At 60.4% G+C, this 20926-nt stretch overlaps 2 protein-coding genes across 2 annotated transcripts; both read left to right on the top strand.

Annotated features, from left to right (window-relative positions):
- Nucleotides 1-2323: 2323 nt before the first annotated feature.
- On the top strand, nucleotides 2324-4650 carry TMUB1 (transmembrane and ubiquitin like domain containing 1). The gene is made up of 3 exons (XM_064505532.1): nucleotides 2324-2429; nucleotides 2544-2966; nucleotides 3323-4650. The coding sequence occupies exons 2-3, from the start codon at nucleotides 2560-2562 to the stop codon at nucleotides 3675-3677; spliced, it is 762 nt and encodes a 253-aa protein (XP_064361602.1). The 5' UTR covers nucleotides 2324-2429; nucleotides 2544-2559; the 3' UTR covers nucleotides 3678-4650.
- Nucleotides 4651-4984: 334 nt separating this feature from the next.
- FASTK (Fas activated serine/threonine kinase) lies at nucleotides 4985-20925 on the top strand. The gene is made up of 10 exons (XM_064505534.1): nucleotides 4985-5111; nucleotides 6130-6742; nucleotides 8689-9159; nucleotides 9779-9927; nucleotides 10192-10408; nucleotides 10605-10764; nucleotides 11108-11199; nucleotides 11634-12267; nucleotides 12668-12782; nucleotides 20227-20925. The coding sequence occupies exons 2-10, from the start codon at nucleotides 6175-6177 to the stop codon at nucleotides 20311-20313; spliced, it is 2493 nt and encodes an 830-aa protein (XP_064361604.1). The 5' UTR covers nucleotides 4985-5111; nucleotides 6130-6174; the 3' UTR covers nucleotides 20314-20925.
- The last annotated feature ends 1 nt before the right edge of the window (nucleotide 20926 follows it).

The raw sequence follows: 20926 nt of genomic DNA on the forward strand, positions 1-20926 counted from the left end.
TCGAGGGCTAGAGCGAGTGCCTTGCAGCAGAAGATTTAAAGAGCACAATCTGTTCAGCTTATCCAAAAGAAGATTGAGGGGTGACTTGATTACACTGCAGAAGTACTTTCATAGGGAAATATTAAATGGCTCTTTAATCGAGCCAGGAAAGATATAAAAAGCGTCAACTGCTGGAAGCTGAAGCCAGACAAATCCACATTGAAAATTAGACACAAATTTTTATCAGTGAGGGTGATTAACCACTGTATAAAACGCATGAAATTTGAGCAGTCATAACCACTCAAATGATTTTCTTCAGACATGGCTTACTCTCTTCATCCTGAAGGTTATAAATCCTGTTTCTGCTTCCTACACAATGTATAGATGGTTTTTAAACCTGCCTCTTATTTTGCATCCTAACATGCAGCTCTCTCATATCCCTGTTATCTCCTCTTTTCATTTTTGCAGCATCTTCTCCTCCGGGCTTGGACACTTGCTTTGCCTCACCTCCAGTCTGCCTGAAATGCAGCTACCAAAGCCTACATCCCTTACTTGTAATTCTAGCTGAATCACTGCTGCTAAAATCCTTCCACTCACTCCCCCGACGTGTGCACCAAGCTTGAGTTATTCCTTCCCACCTCCCCAGCCCCCAGGTCTCCTCCAAATGTTGTGTGCTGGGGCTTGACCCACTTTGCATCTCGCCTCTCTCCGGGTCGACTTCTCCAGCGGCTTCTGCTCCGCGCTTCACCTCCGCCCGGGTGACCCACATACGCGGGCGCCCGGTGAGCGTCCCGCCGGCCGTCCTCCCCTCCGCAAACCTCCTCGTCCTACAAACCTGCTGCCAAAGAAGCGCTAAGAAATAGGCTTAACCTTTCCAAATATTAAATGGAGCTCTCGAGATTATGAGATTTTTATCAGGATTTGCTACTCTTTTTTCCCATCACACCATTTATAGGCTTTATCTTCTGTGGCATGTCTGGATTTAGGCCCTGATACTAGAAATTGCTTGTGTGTGTTGGGGGGGGGGTGTCCACCTTCCCACAGCTGGTTGTAGGACAGAAACTTCTACAGCTATTGCACAGGACAAGGTCCGGGACGGGTTTTCTGCTGCCAGTATCTCATAGACAAGGAGCATGATAATCTCAGTTCTTCGTCCTATGCAGTGTTTAGAAAAGTCCGAGCAAAATCACCAGATTTGCCAGTAATCCCAGAGCCCAGTCAACAAAACCCGTTGAGCTGTGGCACGGTGAGCAGAGCTGACGGACACGCAAAGTTTCCTTTCCATAAGGAAAAATCTCCGCGGTGCCGACTCCAGGGCCAGGCACGCCGGGAGCCGCAGCCCTCCTCTGCCGGGGCGCCGTGCTCCCCGCGGCCTTGCGGGGACCGAGCGGCAGCGACGCCGCAGCAGCCTGTTTTTACATTCTGCTGCGCGCGCGCGAGCACCGCCTTGGCAGCCCCGCTTCAGTGCTCTCCGTGCTGGCTGCAGGGCTTGAAAGGCTCTGCTCCTTGCGACCGCGGCGGGACGAGTCCTGCGCTTGAGCTTTGTGGGACAGCTGTACCCAGAAAACAGATGCGATTTCTGCAGCGCCTCCCGCTCCTACCTCTGCACACAAAGCGGGATTAAAACATTATACAACTGCGAACGCTAACGCTACAGTTACATTTCCCGGACCGTAAGATCTCCTGTCAACCGTCTCACCAGGCTGCGTTGCTGCACCTTGACGATAAGCTGGAAGCAGTGCTGACGAGGGCAGATCGGGCCTGGAGGAAGCAGCGGGGGAGACGGGACCCCCCGCGCCTGCCTCTGCCACCCCGGTTCCCTGCCCCAGGCTGGATTTCAAACAGGGCAGAGCCAGGGGCCCAGCCCGTTCCCAGTCCCCCAGACCGACCAGTCCTTCTGGTCGGGAAGCAGTTCGGAAACAGGAGCCTGGAAGTGAAAAACTAATGAATTCCCCTGAGCCTCTCGTGCCTGGGCCACCGCTGTGCTCGGATCAACCGCAGCAGAACGGACGCTGGAGTTTGCACGCTGCTGCAGGGGAGCGTTTCCAGAGCTTAATTCACTTGAACACTTTCCTTCTCATTTTGTTACAAAAACGTACTCATGCCTCTGTGGAAAAAGCGACAGAACCTCGGAGGTGATGCACTGTGGTTCCGCGCACGGAACTACAACTCCCGGCATGCCAAGCGCGCGGGCCGGGACTACAGCTCCCGCAGTGCCCTGCGCGAGCCCCTCCCCCTTCGCGCATGCGCCGCAGGGGCCGCCCGCCTCCCGGCACCCCGGTCGGAACTAGCCATCCCAAGAGCCCCCGCGCGGGGCGCCGCCGAGACTACAGCTCCCGGCATGCCCCGCGGGGCGGGGCCGTCCCGACGTGCCTCGCGGCGGGGGCCGGTCCCCCGGGCCCGGGAGTCCGCGCGCGGGGCGGAAGTGGCGCGCGCCGGGATGGCGGCAGGTGAGGGGCCGCGGCCGGGGCCGGGGCCGGGGCCGGCGCGCTGCGTCCCGCGGGGCGGCGCGGCCGGGTGCGCGGCGGGGCCCGCGGCCTCACGGCGCTGCTCTGTGCCCGCAGGTCGGTAGCCGCCGCCATGGCGCTGATCGAGGGCGTGGGCGACGAGGTGACCGTGCTCTTCGCGCTGCTGCTGGCCGCCGTGGTGCTGGGGCTGGCCTGGGCCTCCACGCGCGCCCCCGAGCCCGCCGAGCCGCCGCGCGCCGCCGCGCCGCCCCCCGCCGCCGCCGCGCCGCCGCCCGAGGAGGGGCCCAGCGCAGCCCCGCCCGGCGGGGAGCCCAAGGCGGCGGCGGCGGCGGCCCCCGATGGGCCGGGCGGGCTGGCGGCGGGGCTGCGGCCCCGGGCCGGCCCCGCGTCCGCGCCCGGCGACCCCGGCGAGGCGGGCGGCCCCGGCGACCCCACCATGGTGCTGCGGCTGAAGTTCCTCAACGACACGGAGCGCCTGGCCCGGGTGCGCCCCGGCGACACGGTGGGGGCCCTCAAGAGGTGAGGCGCCGGCGGGCCCCGGCCCCGCTCCTACCCGTGGCAGCACTGCCCGCGGCCGGGGGGCCTTCCCGAGCCGTGAGTCGCCCTGGGCTGGGAGCTGCGCGGTCTGTGCTCGATCCTGCCCGTCCCGGGGCAGCCGGGCAGCGCGTTCTAGCGGGCGCCGTCGCTTCTAGCAGCACGTCTGGCACAGCCGATGGCAAGGGAGGAGGCAGCCGGGCTGCCTGCGGTCAGGGCGGATGGCAAACGTGTTTGCAGCCTGGTCTGGAGGGGGGTGGAGTGCTGAGGAGGAAGGTAGACACAAGGGACTGTGCACTGGTGAAAGCGTGATGTTTCCCTCCTTGTCTTCCCCACCCCAGGGCCTATTTCCCAGGCCAGGAGCAGCAGGTGCGGCTGATCTACCAGGGCCAGCTGCTGCGGGACGACGCTCAGAGCCTGGCTGCCCTGCACCTCACCCACAACAGCGTCCTGCACTGCCACATCTCCCCGCACAGCCCGGCGCCCGCACCCGCCGGCCCCCACGCCTCCGCCGACCCCGTGCACGCGGCCCTCAACGTGGGCAGCCTCATGCTGCCGCTCTTCGTGCTCATGCTGGCGGTGCTCTGGTACTTCCAGCTGCAGTATCGGCACGTCTTCACCGCCACCGCCACCACCTTCCTGGCCGGCCTCACCTTGCTGTTCAGTTTCATGGCCTTCACCATGTACCGCAGATAGCACTGTCCCTGCGCCCCGAGGGGACCCTGCAAGCCCTCCCGCCTGGGAATAAACTGTCCTGGGCGGAGTCCGCCCGCTGCGCCTGAACACGAGGGGAGCCTGGGCTGTCGGCTGCGTCTCCCGGTTGGTCTGGGGGACTGCGTGACAGAGGCGCGGGACTGAGGGAGTCGGACCGGGCGTGAGTCCCGACGTGTAGCCAGGAGGTAGGCAGGCGGTGGCCCATGTTCTGTAGTCCCTTGGCTCCTTTCTCTTTGTGGCACGGGGAGAAGGGTGCTGCTGCGAGGGAGTCCCCCCCGGAGCCTGGCAGCGCTGGTTCTGTGCTGCTGCCAGAGCCTTAACTGCTGCGAAGTGTCGTGCTGCCTCTGGGGAGGGGAGATACCGCGTCGCAAGGAGCGAGTTCCTCTGCAGGACAGGTTGAGGTGTCTGGCAGTGGAAATCTCTCAGCAGGAGAGGAATCTTGCTGTGCAAATGGAGCCCGTCCAAGCTCACCTGCCCCCATCTGCTGTTCGCCCGTGTCTCGTGCGCAGGCCGGGCGCTCCTGCTCGCGCGCTTGCTCCTCCACAGACTGGTGTGTGGTGTGAGTGCCCTGGGGGGCCGTGTGCCACGTCTGCCCCTGCACGCTTCCGTGCTTGCCACCGCACGCAGACCCGGGCTCTGCGCTGTGCCCTGGTGCCTGGTTCGCTGCTTCCCGCGGGACCGAGGCTGTGCTGCGAGCAGCGGTACCGCGAGGGGAGCGCGTCCCCGAGGCTGCCCGCGTGTCGCCCTTGGGGCTGCTGCCGTGAGGGCGCCGGGGGCAGGTGGGTATGGCGGGGGGCGCAACGTGGCCCGTGTCTCAGCGCAAACCCCGCGTGCCCCGTGCCTGGCGGCGGTCCTGGGGCCGGGCGGGCTGCCCCGGGCAGCGGCGCTCGGAGCGGCGGAGCGTGCTGCTCACTGATGCTTCTTTTAAAATAAAACCCAACTGTGAATGCTGAAAGCGCTCCCTGGTGTGTTGCTGGGCGAGGGAGATCACCGGCGGGGGGGGCTCGGGCTGCGGGACAAGGAGGCGCCGGGCCCCGCGGCGCGCTCCTGCCTCTGCCCCGGCCGCCCCCGCGCGCCCCCGCGCCGCGCGCTCCCGCCCCCGCGCCGCTGGTGAGGGCGGGGCCTCCTCGCCCGGCCACGCGTTCCGCAGGGTCGCAGTGCGCCTGCGCCGGGCGAGCCGCCCCGCCCTTTCGCGGGGCGCTCGCTCATTGGAGGGCGCGCGGCAGCTATTTACATATGCTAATACGCACGCCGCCCGAGCCCGCGCGCCAGGCCCCGCCGCCGGAAGTGTGGGCCGTGCCGGGGGCGGGGCCGCCTCGGCCGTGCGGGGGCTGTCGGGAAGATGGCGGACTCGGTGTCCGGGCGGTGCTGAGCGGCCGGGGCGGCGGCGGGTCCCAGCGCGGCCGCGAGCGCCATGTAGGGCCGGGCCGGGGCCTGCGGGGGCCGGGGCGGGGGCCCCGGGGAGGGGGCCTGTGGGGGCCGGGGGCCTGTGGGGGCCGGGGGTCCCGCGGGGGGGACGTCTGCGAGGGCCGGGGGCCCGGAGCTGGGGCGGGGGGGCCGGGGAGGGGGCATCCGCGCAAGGCAGGAGACCCCACGGCCGGGGGCCTCTCGGACCGGGTTCCCGGGAACGGGGGCGTCTGTGCCGGCCGGGAGACCTCACGGCTGGGGGCCTGTGGGGCCGCGGGTCCCGGTGCTGGGGAGATTGGTACGAGCCGGGAGACCCCACAGCTGGGGGCCGGGGGTCCCGGTGCCAAGGGGCAGCGCAGGCAGGGGGTCCCAGTGCTGGGGTGCAAGGCAGGGGACCCCGGGGCTGGGGGTCCTGTGGGGCCGGGGGTCCCAGGGCTGGGGGGATTGGTACAACCCAGGAGGCCCCACAACCGTAGGGCCAGGGGTCCCTGGGCTGGGGGGCCTGTGGGGTTGGGGCTCCCAGTGCCAAGGGGCAGCACAGGCAGGGGGTCCCAGTGGTGGGGTGCAAGCTGGGGGACCCCGGGGCTGGGGGGCCTGTGGGGCCGGGTGTCCTGGGCCTCTGGGGCTGGGGGTCCTGGGGCTGTGGGGCCTGTGGGGCCGGGGGTCTTGTGGCCAGGGCGGTTGGAGGTTCCAGGGATGAGGGGCCTGTGTGGCTGGGGGTCCCAGTGCTGGGGGGATTGGTATGAGCCAGCAGACCTCACAGCTGGGGGGCCTGGGGGGCCAGGGGTCCTGGTGCCAAGGGGCAATGCAGGCAGGGGGTCCCAGTGCTGGGGTGCAAGCCAGAGGACCCCGGGGCTGGGGGGCTTGTGGGGCCAGGGCTCCCGGGGCTGGAGGGATCTGGGGTGGCTGGAGGGCCTGGGACTGGGGCACTGTGCTGGCGAGGGGGTCCCAGCACGGGCTCCGCCGAGGCGCCATGTCCCTCGCTGGCGCTGCCCTGCCCCGCTCACCCGCCTCTCTCGTCCCGCAGGGTCTCCCTGTTCTCCGAAGCCTCTCGAGCCGCCCTGCCCTCGCCATGCTGCGCCTGCTGCCATGGCTGCGTGCCCTGACCCGAGAGTGCGTGCGGCCTGGAGTCCTGCAGGGCCTGGCTGCCGGTGACAGGAGCGGGGCCGGGATGTATCCCGCCTGCTACTGCGCAGGCAAAGCCAAGCAGCGGGCTGTGCTGCTCCCCCTGGATCCCTACAGCCATGGGCTGCTGCACGCTTTCCCCCCAGACGTCTACAGGACTCGAGGCCATGGCAAGAGGAAGAGCTGGAACTTCATCCACGAGAAGATGAGTTACGATACCTTCTTCACCATGAAGCGCCTGATAGAGCGCTCGCGCAGCGTGGGGGAAGTGCTGCGGTGGGTCACGCAGAACCCCAGCAAAGTGTCTGCCAGCCACTACCCCATTGCGCTGCACAAGCTGGGCCAGCTCTTGCAGCAGCAGCAGGGCCAGGCCGCGGTGAACGGGGAGAGCCGCGGGCCCGGCCAGGTGCTGGAGCAGCCGGAGTTCCAGGCGCTCTGTCAGGCCATCATCAGCGGCTGCTCCAAGTTCGATAACTTCAGCATCGTCAACTGTCTGTACGCTGCGGCGGCTCTGGGTGAGTGTGCCAGGCTCGCGAGGCGCCCGCGCGCTCGGGGGTGGCCTGCAGTGGTTTGGGGAGGTGGGCAGAGCGGCAGGATACAGGCAGGCGCTGGGGTTTTATGGGTGGAAGGAAAGTTTGCTGTCCTGAGCATGAACGGAGGGGGCAGGACGTGCTGGGACTGGTGTCTGGTTCTGTGTGCGAGTTTGCGTGTTAGCGCTGACCCGGTGGCACTAAGCTGTGCCCTTTGAAGACAATGTTTGGGTTATGTGGCAGGAAGCAAGTTAAGTGAGCGGCGCTCGTAAAGGCCCAGCTGGCTGGAACGCGCGGGATGCCTGCCTGGAGGGCTGGGGAAGCACCAGCCAGCTCTGTCTGGCAGAATGCGGGTTAAACCGTTGTCTTGAATTCTGCTGTGATCCCTGAAAATTAGCAAACCTTTAAGCACTGAGATGTCAGGTCTCTACCAAGCTCTATGTAAGCAGTGAGTGCTGTGTTCTTGGACACAACATTCAGGAAAAAATGTTCAAGTCGATCCAGGTTCTTGACCACAGCAACAGCATCTGCTTGTTATGGAGCCTTTCTAGTTCTGTAGCCTCCAGCGTGAGCAGGGCTGGGAGTGCAGGCGCAGGGCTGGGATGAGGCTCCTCATTAATTTGGTTAAAGGTCTCGGAAGGCTCTCTGCATTTTTCTCCTTTCTGCTGTGAAAGGGATTATGTTCCTTGGTTGCTTGTGACAGCAGGTGACTGGCCTCTGACCTGAGCACTTTCTTCCAGTCCGGTGTTCTTATGTTCCACCACTAACATTTCCTGCCATTGTGTTTGCTTTTTTTGTTTTTTGGTTTTTTTGGTTTTTTGTTTTAACTGCAGCTGCACACTGGGCTGAGGTCTCCACTGAGCCGTGTAGAGAAACACCCAGTCCCTTTCTTGGGTTGATGCAGTAATTCTAGATCCTGCTAAAGCGGTGGAGAAAAGAAGTTTCTATTTTCCCCCTCTGTCTCTCACCACTCCGTGTTTATTGACACTGAACTCCTTTGGCTGTCAAGGCACCTCTCCCCCGAGCTGGGTTCCCCCCAGCCTGCTCTGGTTTGACCCCCACTTTGTTCTCTGTGAGTCACCCTTCCCTGCTCACCATGCTTACCGGCTCATTAATAAAAATGCTCACCAGCCTTTTTGAGGCCTTTTTAAGGAACAAAGCAGCTGCTCAGACCAATTCTTCACTTTCTACCTTCTGACTGATTTTTGATTAATGATAAAACAAGGCATCTTACCCCATGCTGCCTTGGTTTCTTTAAAGCCCTTTTGAAAATTGAAATCTTGTCAGCTGGCTTAGTAGAGCAGTGGGCTATCGGGGCCTCATACAGTGTACATAATGCTTCATGCGTCTTCTGAAAATATCTCTCCTGACACCCGAAGGATGGCCTTTGCCTTTTTTCATAACTGCGTTGTGCACGTGGCCACTCATCTTTCAGTGACTGAATAATACATCCAGAGTTAGAGGAAAGTATTTCACCCCAAAGTTGAGTTTGAGAATGGGAGAAGAGAAGGCTCTGAAAAGATTAATTCCTGTGATACATGGACACATTTTGTTTCAGAAATGCACTAACATCTTATTTGGTTGTTTTCCAAACAAAACTTTTTAAAGTACATTTTCAGATATGTTGTTCATCTTTAACAAGTCTTAGACTAGAAAACAAACCTTATTTTTGTCAGCAAAGTAAAATGCTTCACCTTTGGTTGGGGGATGGGGTAATCTCTTTGCATGGCTCCAAATCATTTTTCCCATTGTGCTGATACACTGACTTTCTGTTCTGGTTTTGCCAAATCTATACTCTTTCCCTTTTTCTTGTTTGGTTCGATCACCAGCATGGCAAATCTCTGCCTTGTGTCTGAGCTCTCAAGTGTGGTTTTGCCTAGCGAAGACTAGAGGGGGGATCCAGGCGTCCCTGACCTCGTCTCCTTTTGCAGGCCTGCCTGGGGAGTCACCGCTGGTGCGAGTGCTGGAGGACGAGTCCCGGAACCGTCTGGGCCGCTTCAACCAGAAGGACGTCTCCATGGTGTTCAGCAGCGTGATGAGGCTTCACCCATCCAGCCCTCACCCCCTGGTTGAGTCTTGCCTCAGCAGTTTGGAGCGGCATCTGGAAAAGGAACGCCACCCCCAGACCCTCTTTCTGCTCCTCTCCTACTACCGACTCCGCGCGCAGGCGCTGCAGGGACACCCGGCCTCTGACCAGCAACTGATCAACAACCGCAAGATCCTGCGCCTCGTCAGGCACACCCTGGGGCAAGTGAGCGCCATGCGGGAGCACGAGCTGGCCCTGCTGGATGAGATGCTGGCTCTCTGTGCCCAGGAGGCCAACAACAAGGCCTTGGAGGCCATCTTCAGCTCCCAGCTCTTCTACGAGAACCGTCAGGAGCGATTCATCCGCAGTATGGCAGGTGAGGGCAGGGTCTGCCTGGGCGAGGGTCCAGCCTTGCCCACTAGCGCAAGCCTTCTCCCCATTGTTGGGTGCTTTGGGCTCTGTCCATGCACTTTACAGCCTTTGAGCCTCCTTTTTAGGCCCCAGAGGACATCTGGGTGTGTGACAGCACCAGCTAAGGCCGTGCTGAGCACCAGGGCCTGCAGTACTGGAAGCTAGAGCAGAAGATGCTTCTGCATTGGGGCCACCCTGTCACTGACTTTGCAGCTTACCTCTTCCAGGTGCTGTGAGCCCACCTTACCTCAAGACTGGGAACAGGTTGGTTTCAGTGGGGGCTGCTGCAGAGCGGTCCCGTGACTGCTAATGGGACGTTCAGGGCAGCTGCTTCCGGCTGCTCTTCAGCTGCGCTTTCTGGGTTCACGTGAAAGGAATCTGAGCCTATCAGAAGCCCCACAATTGGACGGTTTCTCGGAAACCTTCTGGGTCTGTGGGGAGATGGCTCTATTGCCCAGGTCTTGCTGCCTCTTTCCTGCCTGCGTTGCCTTTTCTGGCCAGGCTGCAGTTGCTCCTGGAGATCTGCGGTCTGGACAGAGCCAGGCCGCTCTGGCTGATGCTGTGCTGTGGCTCGCTCTCCGCAGAGTGGCTCCCCAGGAAGGCCGAGAACCTCACTCCCTACACCATGGCCCTCATTGCCAAGTACGTGGCCCGGCACAGGCTGCGGGAGCCGCGGCTGCTCGACACCATTGCGAACTTCCTGCTGAAGCGTGGGGAGCAGCTCGACAGCAAGGTCAGTGTCTTGCCGCGGTCTGCTGGTGGACGTCTGGGGCTGCCCTAGGGTCAGGGGAAAGGGCATCCCCCCTCACTGGGGACTGGGATGTGCCCTGACCCTTCCGAGTTAAGTAAGGGCCTGGTTTTGTCCAGCTCCTGTGCTCCAGGTGGGGCATGCTGTGGTGCGCAGGGGCCACGGGCTAATTCTGGGGTGGGCCCCGGCCTGAGCTGTCATTTGCCCTGCTGCTTGCCCTGGCCTCACTCCCTCTCTTTCCGGCTGCAGGTGATCCAGAAGCTGGTGTTTCCCTTCAGCCGCATGAATTATCGCCCGTCCAACCACAGCGAGCTCTTCCCCAAGCTGGAGGCCATCCTGGAGCAGAAGGCTGGCAGCTCACCCCTGGCGACTGTCAACATTCTCATGTCCATGTTTCAGCTGAGCCACTTCCCCCAGACTGTCCTGCACCAAGTCTTCTCCCCAGCCTTCATCACCAACGTTATGAGTACGTCGGGCCTGTTCCGGGGTAAACCCATCCTCTAAAGCACGGAGGGCGGGGCGGAGGTGCATGTTGAAAGCGTTAGGCAGACCAGGCTCTTCCTGGGAATGTGGGACCCCCTCGCTGGTGGTCCTGAGAGAGCAAGACTGTGGTTGAGGAAGCGCTACCAGGCAGTAGCTAGCCAGCTGTCCTGTCCCCGCAGGTAGCCCCTACGCGCTGATTGTGCGCCGCTACCTCTCCCTGCTGGACGCGGCGGTGGAGCTGGAGTTTCGTGACTACAGCGGTCCACGCCTTGACCCGCGCTACCGTGTCCTCATGTTTGAGCACGCGCTGACAGCCGACGAGGCCAACAGGAAGTACAGGTCAGAGGTGGGAGACGGCGGTGCCATCCCCTTTGGGGAGGGATGATCCCAAAGGAGGGTGGTGCCAGGGGTAGAGGTCCATACGTGAGCTCCAAAGCCCTCAGTGAATATGCTGTAGGTCCAGAGTTGTCGGGAGCACCTTTCCTGCTGAATAAGGTGTGTCTCCCTCCTTGCCCCGGTACAGCAGAGCTCAAAGATAAAGGGCCTTCTCATCTCTCGCTCTCAGAAGCCTTCACGTCTCTGCACGGATGTGCTCGGTGGGAGAACGCAGGGTGGCAGCGCTTGAGGGAGCAGACTGGAAGTCCTTGCTGGTGTGTCTCCTGACTCTTCTTTCTCTTCTCAGTTACAAGGGGCTTGTGGCTGAGGCCCTGCGGCAGCTGGTGGGAGAGGAGTGCTACCGGCAGGATGAGGTGCTGCCCCCAGGATACTGCACAGGTAGCCTGGCTGGGCACCCGGCTTCGGGGCAGGGCCTTGGCCCCAGGGGAGGGGGCTGCCAGGGCGGGTTCGCGGGGGGGCTCTGGGGAGAAAAGGAAGGCCTGCTGCTGCCCGGCGGCTCGGGGGAGGCCTGTGGATGGGAGGTTGTTCGTGGCAGAAGTTTGGCTGCTTTGTCGCTGCCTTTGCAACGCCTTCCCCCAGCGCTGGAGACAGTTCCCCACGTCAGCCCCTCAGCTGCAGGAGAGCCTCAGCTCGGCACTTGCAGCGCGAGGGTTTCCTCCTCGGCACTCCCCATCTGCCGGCTTGGCTGGCACAGTGTCTCCTGCTCTGGAGCACGGCATGTCCCCAGATCCACGCTTTCTTCGGCCTGGCAGCAGTGTCTCATCAGCAGGGGGTCCTGGGGCCCTGTTCTGATCCATGTTCTCTCTCTGCAGACTTCCTGCTGTGGATTAACCGCTCGGGCACCGTGCTGCCTCTCTCCCGTGTCCCTGCAGCTTCCAAGGCTCCCTCTGTCCACACTGCAACATCCCCTGCTGCTATTTCCCTGCGTTCCAGCGTCCTGGCCCTCACCTCAGACTTGCAGGACTTTGCCCCGTTCGCTCCAGAGACGCCAAGCAGCCCCCCAGGCTCCCGGGAGAACAGTCTTGCCGGGCGCTTCCTGCCTACGCTTTGCCCTGCCCCCGGGGGCCCCTGCTACCAGCCCCCCTCGGACTATTACTGCAGTCTGAGCAAGGAGTCTTCCCTGGAGAGCCAGGGCAGCTCTACGTTAAGCAGCCCTTCCGAGTGCCTCTCCACGCAGCCCGCCGGCACCCCCGACTGCTCCCCGAGGGGCACGTCCGCAGCCACCCTCTTCCAGTTCCCCATCGGCAAGATCCTGGAGGAGGAAGAGGCTACGACTGGCTGCCCTGGGCACGATCATAACTGCTTCCAGGGGGAGCAAGCCCAGGAGGAACCAGAGGAAAGGAGTCCTCCCCCCGCCGAGGAAACCTGCCCGCCACCCTCTCCGTGCCGGCCCAGCCCCAAGAGAGGGCCAGGAGATGGGCCGCAGGGAGCTGAGGAGATTCAGAGGTACTGAGCAGAGCAGACCCGTGTCCCCACTCCCTTCCGGCCGGACAGCCGCCCCAGGCCCACACCGGCGCTGGCTTCAGCTCACTGGCAGTCGGCCCCAGCCCCCTCGTGCCCTACGGCCGTCAGGTACCCAGAGACGGCACCGTCTGTGCTCTGCAGACCCCTTTCCTTGACCAACCCGCAGGCACTGGGCTGCAGCGTGTCCCAAACAGGACACGGCTGCTCCCGCTACCCCCTGGGTGCGGGGAGGCAGGCGGGGGTAACGCTGCCCTTCCTCTGCTTCTGTCCACTTGTGATTCTGGGGAGCCAGGTGTGGGTAAAGCTGCTGTCAGCCCTCTTGTCTGCCAGGTATCTAACGTGGGGTGGTGCTGCCCTCCTCCCCCTGCTCTGTCCTCTGCAGGGTGGTGCTGTCAGTCAATGACAAATGGCATTACTGCCAGAACTCCGACATACTGGTGGGCTCTCGAGCCATGAGGGATAGACACTTGCGACTGCTGGGCTACTGTCTGGTGCAGGTAAGTGGCTGGGCTGCTCCATTCCTCTCCTTTCCTCAGGCAGGAGTTGCCCTGATTGCCCGGAAGCGTGAGGCTGGGCCAAACCAGGCTGGTTACAGACTCCAGAGCTGGTATCCCGGCCGTAAACACTTTCTGAATCAGGAACTGTCTGTCCACACTTGCTGCTTGTTAGGGGAATTAGTGACTCATTCTCCCTGCTCCTTTTTGCCCTCCCCACTGCAAGATTTTTCCTGTGGCTGTGATGGCAGTACCAGCCCTGGTGACATGGTGGAAAGCACGCGCCTTAGCTGCTTCTGTTCAGAGGGACAGCCCATCCTGTTACTGTCCACCGTTCCTGCAGGAATCCTGTCCTACAGGTCTGTCACTTGAAGTTGAGGCCTCAACCATTTGCTGGACAGGATTAAAAGAAGGTTAATCTGCCTTATCCTTGTCCATAACAGAATGATAACAATCGTAGTGTTATCTACAGGACCTCAGGGTGGGAATCAGGTGAGGGCATTGCTTGTCTCTCCTGAGCTGTAATCCTAGCTGGTGGTTCTGGAGTCTTTCTCTGGTGTTTCACAACTGTGGGTAGACCTGACTTGAATCTCCTTTTCGAGATCTGTTTCGGAGGCCTGGTCTCTTTGGTTACAGCCTCTGGCTGTTCTGTGGCAACAGCCGCGGGATGGAGAACCCTCGAGACTTTCACTGCTATCTTCACAATTGTTTCCAAATTCCCTCAGAAACTTCAGATGTTACTTTAAGGTGTTCAGCTTCTGCAAGGCTATTCATGAGATGACTTTTAGCTTGAGGATAGATCTTTCTGAAGAAAACAGAACTCAGAAATGCAGGCGTCTTATCCCTGTTTACTTCTCCCCTTAAGAGGTCATTTGAATTACAGTCAGAGATCTACCAAATAGTCCTGTAAACCACATGCCTCAAAGCTTCTTACCTCCCCTGTTGCAGACAGTACAGCATGCCAACACGAACCTCCTCCTAATTTCATAATAATTTGCAACTTGCATAGTTCAGAAGTCCTGGTTTATACATAGCTTTTGGCAGTCCCGTGACTTGAATGCTGTTGTGGTATTTCCTTGGAGATCCTGAATTGCACAGTAATGGAAGAGAATCAGCTCTCTTACTACACGTGCCCTGGTTTGCCCTTACGTTGGAATTCGGGTTGCTACCACAAGGCATGCCCTGTCTCCGGAGGGCACTGGGGATGACCACGTCTGCTAGATGGAAGAGGGTTGTTCAGTACCTGCAGTCAGACTCAGTTGCAGTGTTTACAGGCTGTAGCTATGTGTCTGCACGCTGGGAACGCCCTGAGCAGAGTGGGACACTTGGGAGAGCTGTCTCCATTCCCCCCTTAGTGCTGCTTCTAAGAGCGGAGGGTAAGGATTGCTCTGCCTGGCGCTGTCTTGAGCTGCCCTTGTTTTCTGGCCTTGTTCCCAGCAAGCACGTGCATCAGCCAGGAGACAGGCTGGCCCCCCGTCAGGCCCCCCAGCTGGATGTGGTTGTGCCCCCTTGTCCCCTGAGCTGGCTCTGGGAACCATTGCTACGCGTGTTGCACACCTGCGGTGGGGCAGTGCTGTGGCGTGAGGCTGAGGCTGCTGACTGGTAGAAGATCGTGTAATTGCGGCTTTGAGGAGAAGGATTTAACGGGCAGAGATTGAAGGGTGCAGGCGAGCAGGATTGTGCTCTTGCCCCTGCTGTGCACAGGACCAGGTGCTCTGTCTGGCAAAGAGCAGTTAGGCTTCTGGGCCCCCAGAGGCAGCAGGAGCAATTCCCCCCCTCAGTGTGCCGGAGCTGTTGCTCCTGAGTGCTCAGACTGGTGCGCAGCTGCGAGCTGGGCTAACTTGCTTGCAGTGCGTAAGAGCAGCCACTGTGGTCCCATCCCATGTATCCTGTTTCCAACAATAGCCCGTGGCAGATGCTTAGAAAATGAGTAGGAAGTAAATCGTGTCTAGCATGAGTAGTTCAAGAACTCCTGTGCCAGAGCTTGTATGGAGAGCTGTGCTAAGCAGCCGCTGATGGACTAACTACCTCATGAGCATTTTATTCCTTTCCGAACCTGTTCATTCTTCCACCTCTGCAGAGTCCTGTGCCAGGAAGCTCCATACAGTACTGCATGGAACAAGTTCTTTTTGTTTTTAGACATGCCATCTGGTCATTTGATGTGGTGCTCCCAAGTCTTGTATTATAAGGGAGTGAACCACAGTTCTGTGGTTACCTCCTTCCTGTATTTGTGGTTCCAGAGCTTTCTGGCCTGTTCCCTTTGCTCATCTCTTTAAGACAAAGAATCCTAAACAGTTTTGCTCTTTCCTGAGTTGAGGCTGCTTCAAAGCTTGGTTGTTCTTTCTGCTTTGCTAGTTAGAGGTTCACTTCTTCCTGTACTTCTAACACCCTTAGAAAATCACAGAGTAGTTGAGGTTGGAAGGGACCCCTGGAGATCATCTGGTCCAACCTCCCTGCTCAAAGCAGGGTCAACTAGAGCAGGTTGCTCAGGACCATGTCCAGTTAAATTTTGAATGTCTCCAAGGATGAAAATAGATTGTGCTCTGGGCAACCTGTTCCAGTGTTTGACTACCCTCACAGTAAAAAAAAAAAAAAAAAAAAAATTCTTATATTAAAAGCATTTTTTTTCCTTACGTTTGAATGAGACTTCCTGTATTCCAGGTTTGTGCCCATTGCCTCGTGTCCTGTCACCGGGTACCACTAAGAGCCTGGCTGTTTTTCCTTTACTGCCTCCCACTGGGCATTTATACGCATGGATAAGATTCCCTTCCCCCTCCCTGCGGAAGCCCTCTCTTTTCCAGGCTGAGCAGTCGCAGCTCTCTCAACTTCTCACGTGACAGATGCTCCAAGCCCTTAATCATCCCTGTGGCCCTGTGCTGGACTCGCTCCAGTAAATCCATGTCTGTCTTGTCCTGGGGAGCCCAGCACTGGACACAGCACTCCAGATGTGGCCTCCCCGCTGCTGAGTAGGGGGAAAGGATCCTTCCTTGACCTGCTGGCAACGCTCTTCCTAACGCAGCCAAGGATGCTGTCGGCCACCTTTGCCGTGAGGGCGCATTGCTGGCTCACATTCAACTTCTTGTCCACCTTTTCTGCAGAGCTGCTTTCCAGCCAGCCTGCTCCCAGCCTGTTCTGGTGCATGGGGTTATTCCTCCCTAGGGGCCTTGGCATTTCCCTGCCTGGGGACCCACTTCTCCAACATGTTGAGATCCTTCTGAATGGCAGCACAAACATCTGATGTATCAACCACTCTTCCCAATTTTGTGCCATCTGTGAACTTGCTGAGGGTTCACTCAGTCCCATCATCCAGGTCATTCGTGAAGACATTTAACAGTGTTGGCCTCAGTATTGATGCCACGGTGCACCACTAGTGACTTGCCTCTAGCTGGTCATCATGCTGCTGATCACGACCCTCTGAGCCCAGCAGTTCAGGCCTCCTTTTATTTGAGACCTCCTGTTGGCTGGTGTGCTGCCTTATGTCTGCTTTACCAGCGCTGGACTGGCCGTCGTGCCTGGCACGTTGCTAAGCTGTCTGAGTATGTCTGCGTGACCGTGCGCCAGGTCCCTGCTCCCCTTTCGTTGATCTGGTAGTGGCAGCACGTGTGGATTTGTTACAACTCTAAGCAAGATTTCCTTCCAAGAGATCCTGCTTTTTTCCACGCCGCTGTGACCAGGGGCTGCCCATGATAACTGAAGTACACTGCCAGGTCTTGATCTACTCAGACCCTTCCTTGCCTTCTTTCTCCGGTTGGATTCTGTTGGTTGGACCCTTGTGTTCCTGCTGCCTTTGTGGCGGGAGGTGGGAGTGCCATTACAGGATCACCTGCCATATACACTCTGCTCTGCCGGGAGAGAAACTGCCCACAGATATCCTGGCTCTTAGCCCTCTCCGAGGCAGGCTGCCTCTTCCTTTTCCTGGTGGTCCTGACCTTTTGTGGACAGCCACCTCTTCCCCTTGGAGATTTCTAGGTAAGGACACGCGCCTTCCCTCCCAGATTGCTGTCCTGGACAACAGGCAGGTTTGATACTCACAAACCCTGTTCTGGCTCTGGCACTCCTCAGTTCCAGGCTGTTTGAAGGAGCTTTCTGTTCTGTCGATTCTTCTGTGGCATCGGAAGGTTGGGCCGGCTGGGGAGGCAGAACCCGTGGAGTGAGGCAGTGAGGAGGGGAGTATGGAGCAATAGAAGAAGATGTCTCCTTACAACAGCTGCCAAAACCTTTGTTTCAGACCCATTGCAGCCAGGGGACTTGGTTTCTTCTCCCCAGATGAAGTTAGCAGCCACCTTCACCCTTGGCCTGTGTGGGACTTCCAGAGAAAACAGCTCATACCTGCAGCCTGTTCGCTGTCCTGGAGGCAGCACGCAGTTTCTCTGTGTTTCCCATCCCACCTGCGGATCTGTGATGGTAGCAAACAAGTCCTGGAGCCTGTGTAGCACCACTGTCAGGATCCAGCCTTCCCAAGGGGTCCCACCATGGAGTGTTTCTACTTCTGCTCATTCTGCTTTGTGTTCCTTCGTGCCCTCTGCAGCTTGGGAAACTACTGGAACAGTTGGGAACCAGCCTGAAGGATGAAAGTCCCCACAGCTAGCTCTCCTGGGCCAAAAGTTCTGTTCTTTGTCTTGACATCTGTGTCAGGTGTCCCCACCCCGTCCCTTCATGACACCTACTGTTAGGCCTGTTTCTCAAAGAGCTGGTGAGAATGCGCTTCCTCCTTTGCAGGCAAACTCCTGTGTGTCATGATCTGCACTCCTGAGGGATGGCAGTGGCCTCTCCAAGCAGCTTTGGCTGCTTCTGGTATAGGAGACCGATCCCTTACCATGCATGGAGCGCTTCCTGACTCACAGCTCTCCTGCAGAAGTTCTGGCTCCTTTCAGACCCCTCCAGAAGGCCAGGCTCCAGTCCTGCTTTGAGGAGTTGTCCTCCCAAACAGCACTCCAGGGCCTGCTCAAATCTTCTGGTATCATGGCTGGTAGAGGGCCACACTGGAGGCACAGAGCTTCCCCTCCGGCATTGCGGAGCTGTGTGTCGCTTCCTTGCAGAAAGGCCCTGCTTTCCCTCCTGCTGCGTCCTGGTCACCGTCCCTCAGACCAGGCTGAGGACTCTGTGCGAAGCGTGTTCCAGCTCGGAGCTGGTCCCCTCCGCCCTGGGGGCTGGGAGGGGGAGCTGAGGTGGTCAGACGGGAGCTCCTCTGTGTGCATCCAGCTTTTACTGTGTCGCTGCCTCTCTCAGGAGCAGGATCTCCAAGCCTGAGGGACAGGCTGTCTTGTCTTTCCTTGTTCCCAGAGGGAAGAGGAAGGATTCCCCTCTCGCGTCCAGGCGGTGAGAAGCACAAATGGCTGGACGGCAGTCAGGGTGAAAGCACAGATCCCACTACCACAGTGCGATTAGACCTGTCCTATGTCCAGCCTCCTCCCGGGACGAGTACACTTCTGCACAGCTGCATGTGCAGGGCAGGGGCTGTCACTACACGTTCACAGCCCCAAATCAGGAAGTCCCTGACCTGCAAACAGGGAGAGCAGGTGTTTTTTAGGGAAGTGTCTGCCCTATTCTTGTGCACAGACAGCGGCTCGGTATCTAGGAAGGGACAAGACAGGGGCCCAGGCGGACCTCTGGTCTGGCCCCGTGCGGCTGCGGTTGTTCTTAGGGTCTGGATGGCCGAAGGCTCACAGTCCTTCGGTAGTGCTGGCAAGAGCACGCGGGGCAGCAGGAGGGAAGGGGCTATGTTTAGCACCGGGTCATACTTGCTGTTCTAGATGCACGGATCAAACCTGACTCTAGACCTAAATCCAGTTTAATCAACTTTTCCAAAGGGGTATTGAGAAGGGGTGGAAGCCCCAGCACCAGTTCCCCAGGGGGAAGAAAAGAATGTGCTTCCATTTTTGTGAGCCCTAGTGCTCTCCTTCCTTAGCAGACCAGTTAAAAAGGAAGTTAAAAGGAAGTTTGAGGGAAGAAATGGTTATCTGGTCTCAGCTCACAGCTGTAGCCCTTGCTGTGGCTGGCTCCCTGCACTGCCCCTTCACGGGAATGGTGCCAGACCCTCCTGTCTGCTGGGGAGAGCCTGCAGCAGCTGAGCCGAAGTGCTGGGCCGTATTCCTCTGACGTCTGTCCCCAGCCTACTGAGCAAAGACCCAGTGGCTGTTCCTTTCTGTCCCAGCTGCCTTGCATGGTTTGCAGAAGGGGAAAAGGAAGCAAATGTCCTGCGCCTTGCTCTCTCATGGAGGCACTTTCTATAGGTGTCTCCACGGGAGGCCGAGGGCACAGCCAAACCCCGGCAGAGCCGTACAGTCTGGGGGGTGTTTTGATGCTGCTCTTCAGTGTTGCAGCTGGCCGTGCGGCTTCTGCTGCTCCGTGGAGGAGCCCTGGGCAGCGGGACAAAGCACACAGTGCCCGTTCCGTGTGGAAGGTCCCTTGCAGGAGCAGGCGGGGAGACGTGACAGAGGCCATCAGAGCCAGCTGCAGGAGGAGGCTGCTGCTGATCCTGAGCCGCAGGTGGGCACCTCTTGTGTGCGGCTCATCCATGTCTTCAGCTGCCTGCCCGTCCTGCTGCTGGTGGTCAGCACAGCCTGCTCTTCCCGCTGGACAGGCCTAGCACCCACCGCCCGTCCTGGCCTCATCCTCGGGCACCGGCGCCCCGAGCCTTGCCCTTTCCCTCCAGCAGCAGCATTCCCTCTCCCTTCTGCTCCAGCAGCAGCATTCCCTCTCCCTTCTGCTAAGAAGTGCCTTGCCCCAGCCTCCCCTTGCAAGGGGGTGAGCAAGACCCCTGTACCACGGGAGCGGGGGCTGGATTTTGCTCGAGTCCTCACCTCGTGGTGGCTGACTTGGGCTCAAGGTTGTGTTAAGGCTGGAGAGACTCCCTGGTCCCGGACCCCCGCAGCACAGCGTGTCCTCTGCGTGCGCACCTCGTGTTCGCTGGACCCCGGCCGGCCGTGGGGGGAGGTCAGCGACGGGCTGCAGTGTCTCCTGTGACCGTGGTGGGGGGTAGGTGCTGGAGCAGGGCCCTGTCTGCAGCAGGGCAGTGAGCTGCGGGGCAGAGCGTTTAGAGGGCAGCGGCAGCCCAGTCGCTCTCGGGCTCTGGCCCTCGTCGGGGCGGCTGCCCCTCGGCTGGGCTTTCCCTGCTGGTGCAGGGCTGAGCGGCCGCAGCGGGCTGAGGTTCCTCTTTAGCACTGGACGGTCAGGGCTGCGGTGGGACGTGGCAGTGACCCGAGCACAGGGAGCTGTGGTTTGTCTGTGCTTCCTGAGCCCACGGGACAGATAAGCGCTTCCTTCCCCTTGAGAAGAAGAGTCCCATTTCTCTCTCCCTCCCCCAAAGCCACCGCTGCCGCTGCCTGCAGCCAGGCGCGGGCCCTGTCCTGCGCCAGCCCCCGTGGCCGCGGCGGCGTTGGGGGGCAGAGGCGATGAGCGGCGGCGTTGGGGGGCTGCGCTGACGGTTTGTGCTGTCCCCCTGCAGCTGCCCTACACGGAGCTGGAGAAGGTGAGCGGCATCGAGGAGGCCAAGCACTACCTGCGGCAGAAGCTGAGGGAGCTGCGCTTCTGAGGGCCGCTCTGCCCCGTCGGGTGGGCGCTGGACACGGACGCGCCGTCCCTCGCCCCGGGGCAGGGAGGGGGGCAGAGCGCGGGCGGGGGGCACGTGTGTGCCAGCCCTTTCCTGGGGGTGGGGGGAGATGGAGCTGCCCCCTTCCCCGGGGAGGCTGGGGGGGGGTTGGCCTTGGGCACCTGCCTCTCGGCGTGGGGCCAGGGGTAGCGTGAGATATTTATTGCCGTTAGCGTGGGGAAGGGGCGAGTTGACTGGTGCGTAGTGGGAGTGTGTGGGTATATATTGCCTGGGGGGGGGATGTGCCTCTGCCCCCGGCCCCGTCGCCCCCAGCTCTGCCCTCGACGGGGGGCAGCGGGGCTGCGCAGGGCCTGGCCCTGCCGGGGCTCGTGGCTGTGCCGGCGGGGGGCCCGGACCCTCTGCTGGGGGGCAGGCGGGGGGGGGGGTGTTGCACCCGGTGCCGCCGCGCGCGGGGCTGGGGCAGGGAGCGGGGCAGGGCCGTGGCATCGCACATGGGGCCGCCCCGGGCTGGGGCTGCTCCCGGAGCCCAGGGCGGGGCGGGGGGGGGTGCTTGGGAAGCGGGGGTTAACTTTACAATAAAACTGGTGAAAAGTGT

The sequence above is a fragment of the Dromaius novaehollandiae genome, chromosome 2 (genome assembly GCF_036370855.1).
Source record: "Dromaius novaehollandiae isolate bDroNov1 chromosome 2, bDroNov1.hap1, whole genome shotgun sequence".
Classification (NCBI taxonomy): Eukaryota; Metazoa; Chordata; class Aves; order Casuariiformes; family Dromaiidae; genus Dromaius; species Dromaius novaehollandiae.

What these genes read in the sequence shown, in the direction of transcription:
- TMUB1 (XM_064505532.1), top strand. Translation starts at nt 2,560, where the DNA reads ATGGCGCTGATCGAGGGCGTGGGCGACGAGGTGACCGTGCTCTTCGCG. An exon ending in ACGGTGGGGGCCCTCAAGAG is followed by an intron (nt 2,967 to 3,322) that starts GTGAGGCGCCGG and finishes TCCCCACCCCAG; the next exon opens with GGCCTATTTCCCAGGCCAGG.
- FASTK (XM_064505534.1), top strand. Translation starts at nt 6,175, where the DNA reads ATGCTGCGCCTGCTGCCATGGCTGCGTGCCCTGACCCGAGAGTGCGTG. An exon ending in CTTCATCACCAACGTTATGA is followed by an intron (nt 10,409 to 10,604) that starts GTACGTCGGGCC and finishes CTGTCCCCGCAG; the next exon opens with GTAGCCCCTACGCGCTGATT. An exon ending in TGGGCTACTGTCTGGTGCAG is followed by an intron (nt 12,783 to 20,226) that starts GTAAGTGGCTGG and finishes GTCCCCCTGCAG; the next exon opens with CTGCCCTACACGGAGCTGGA.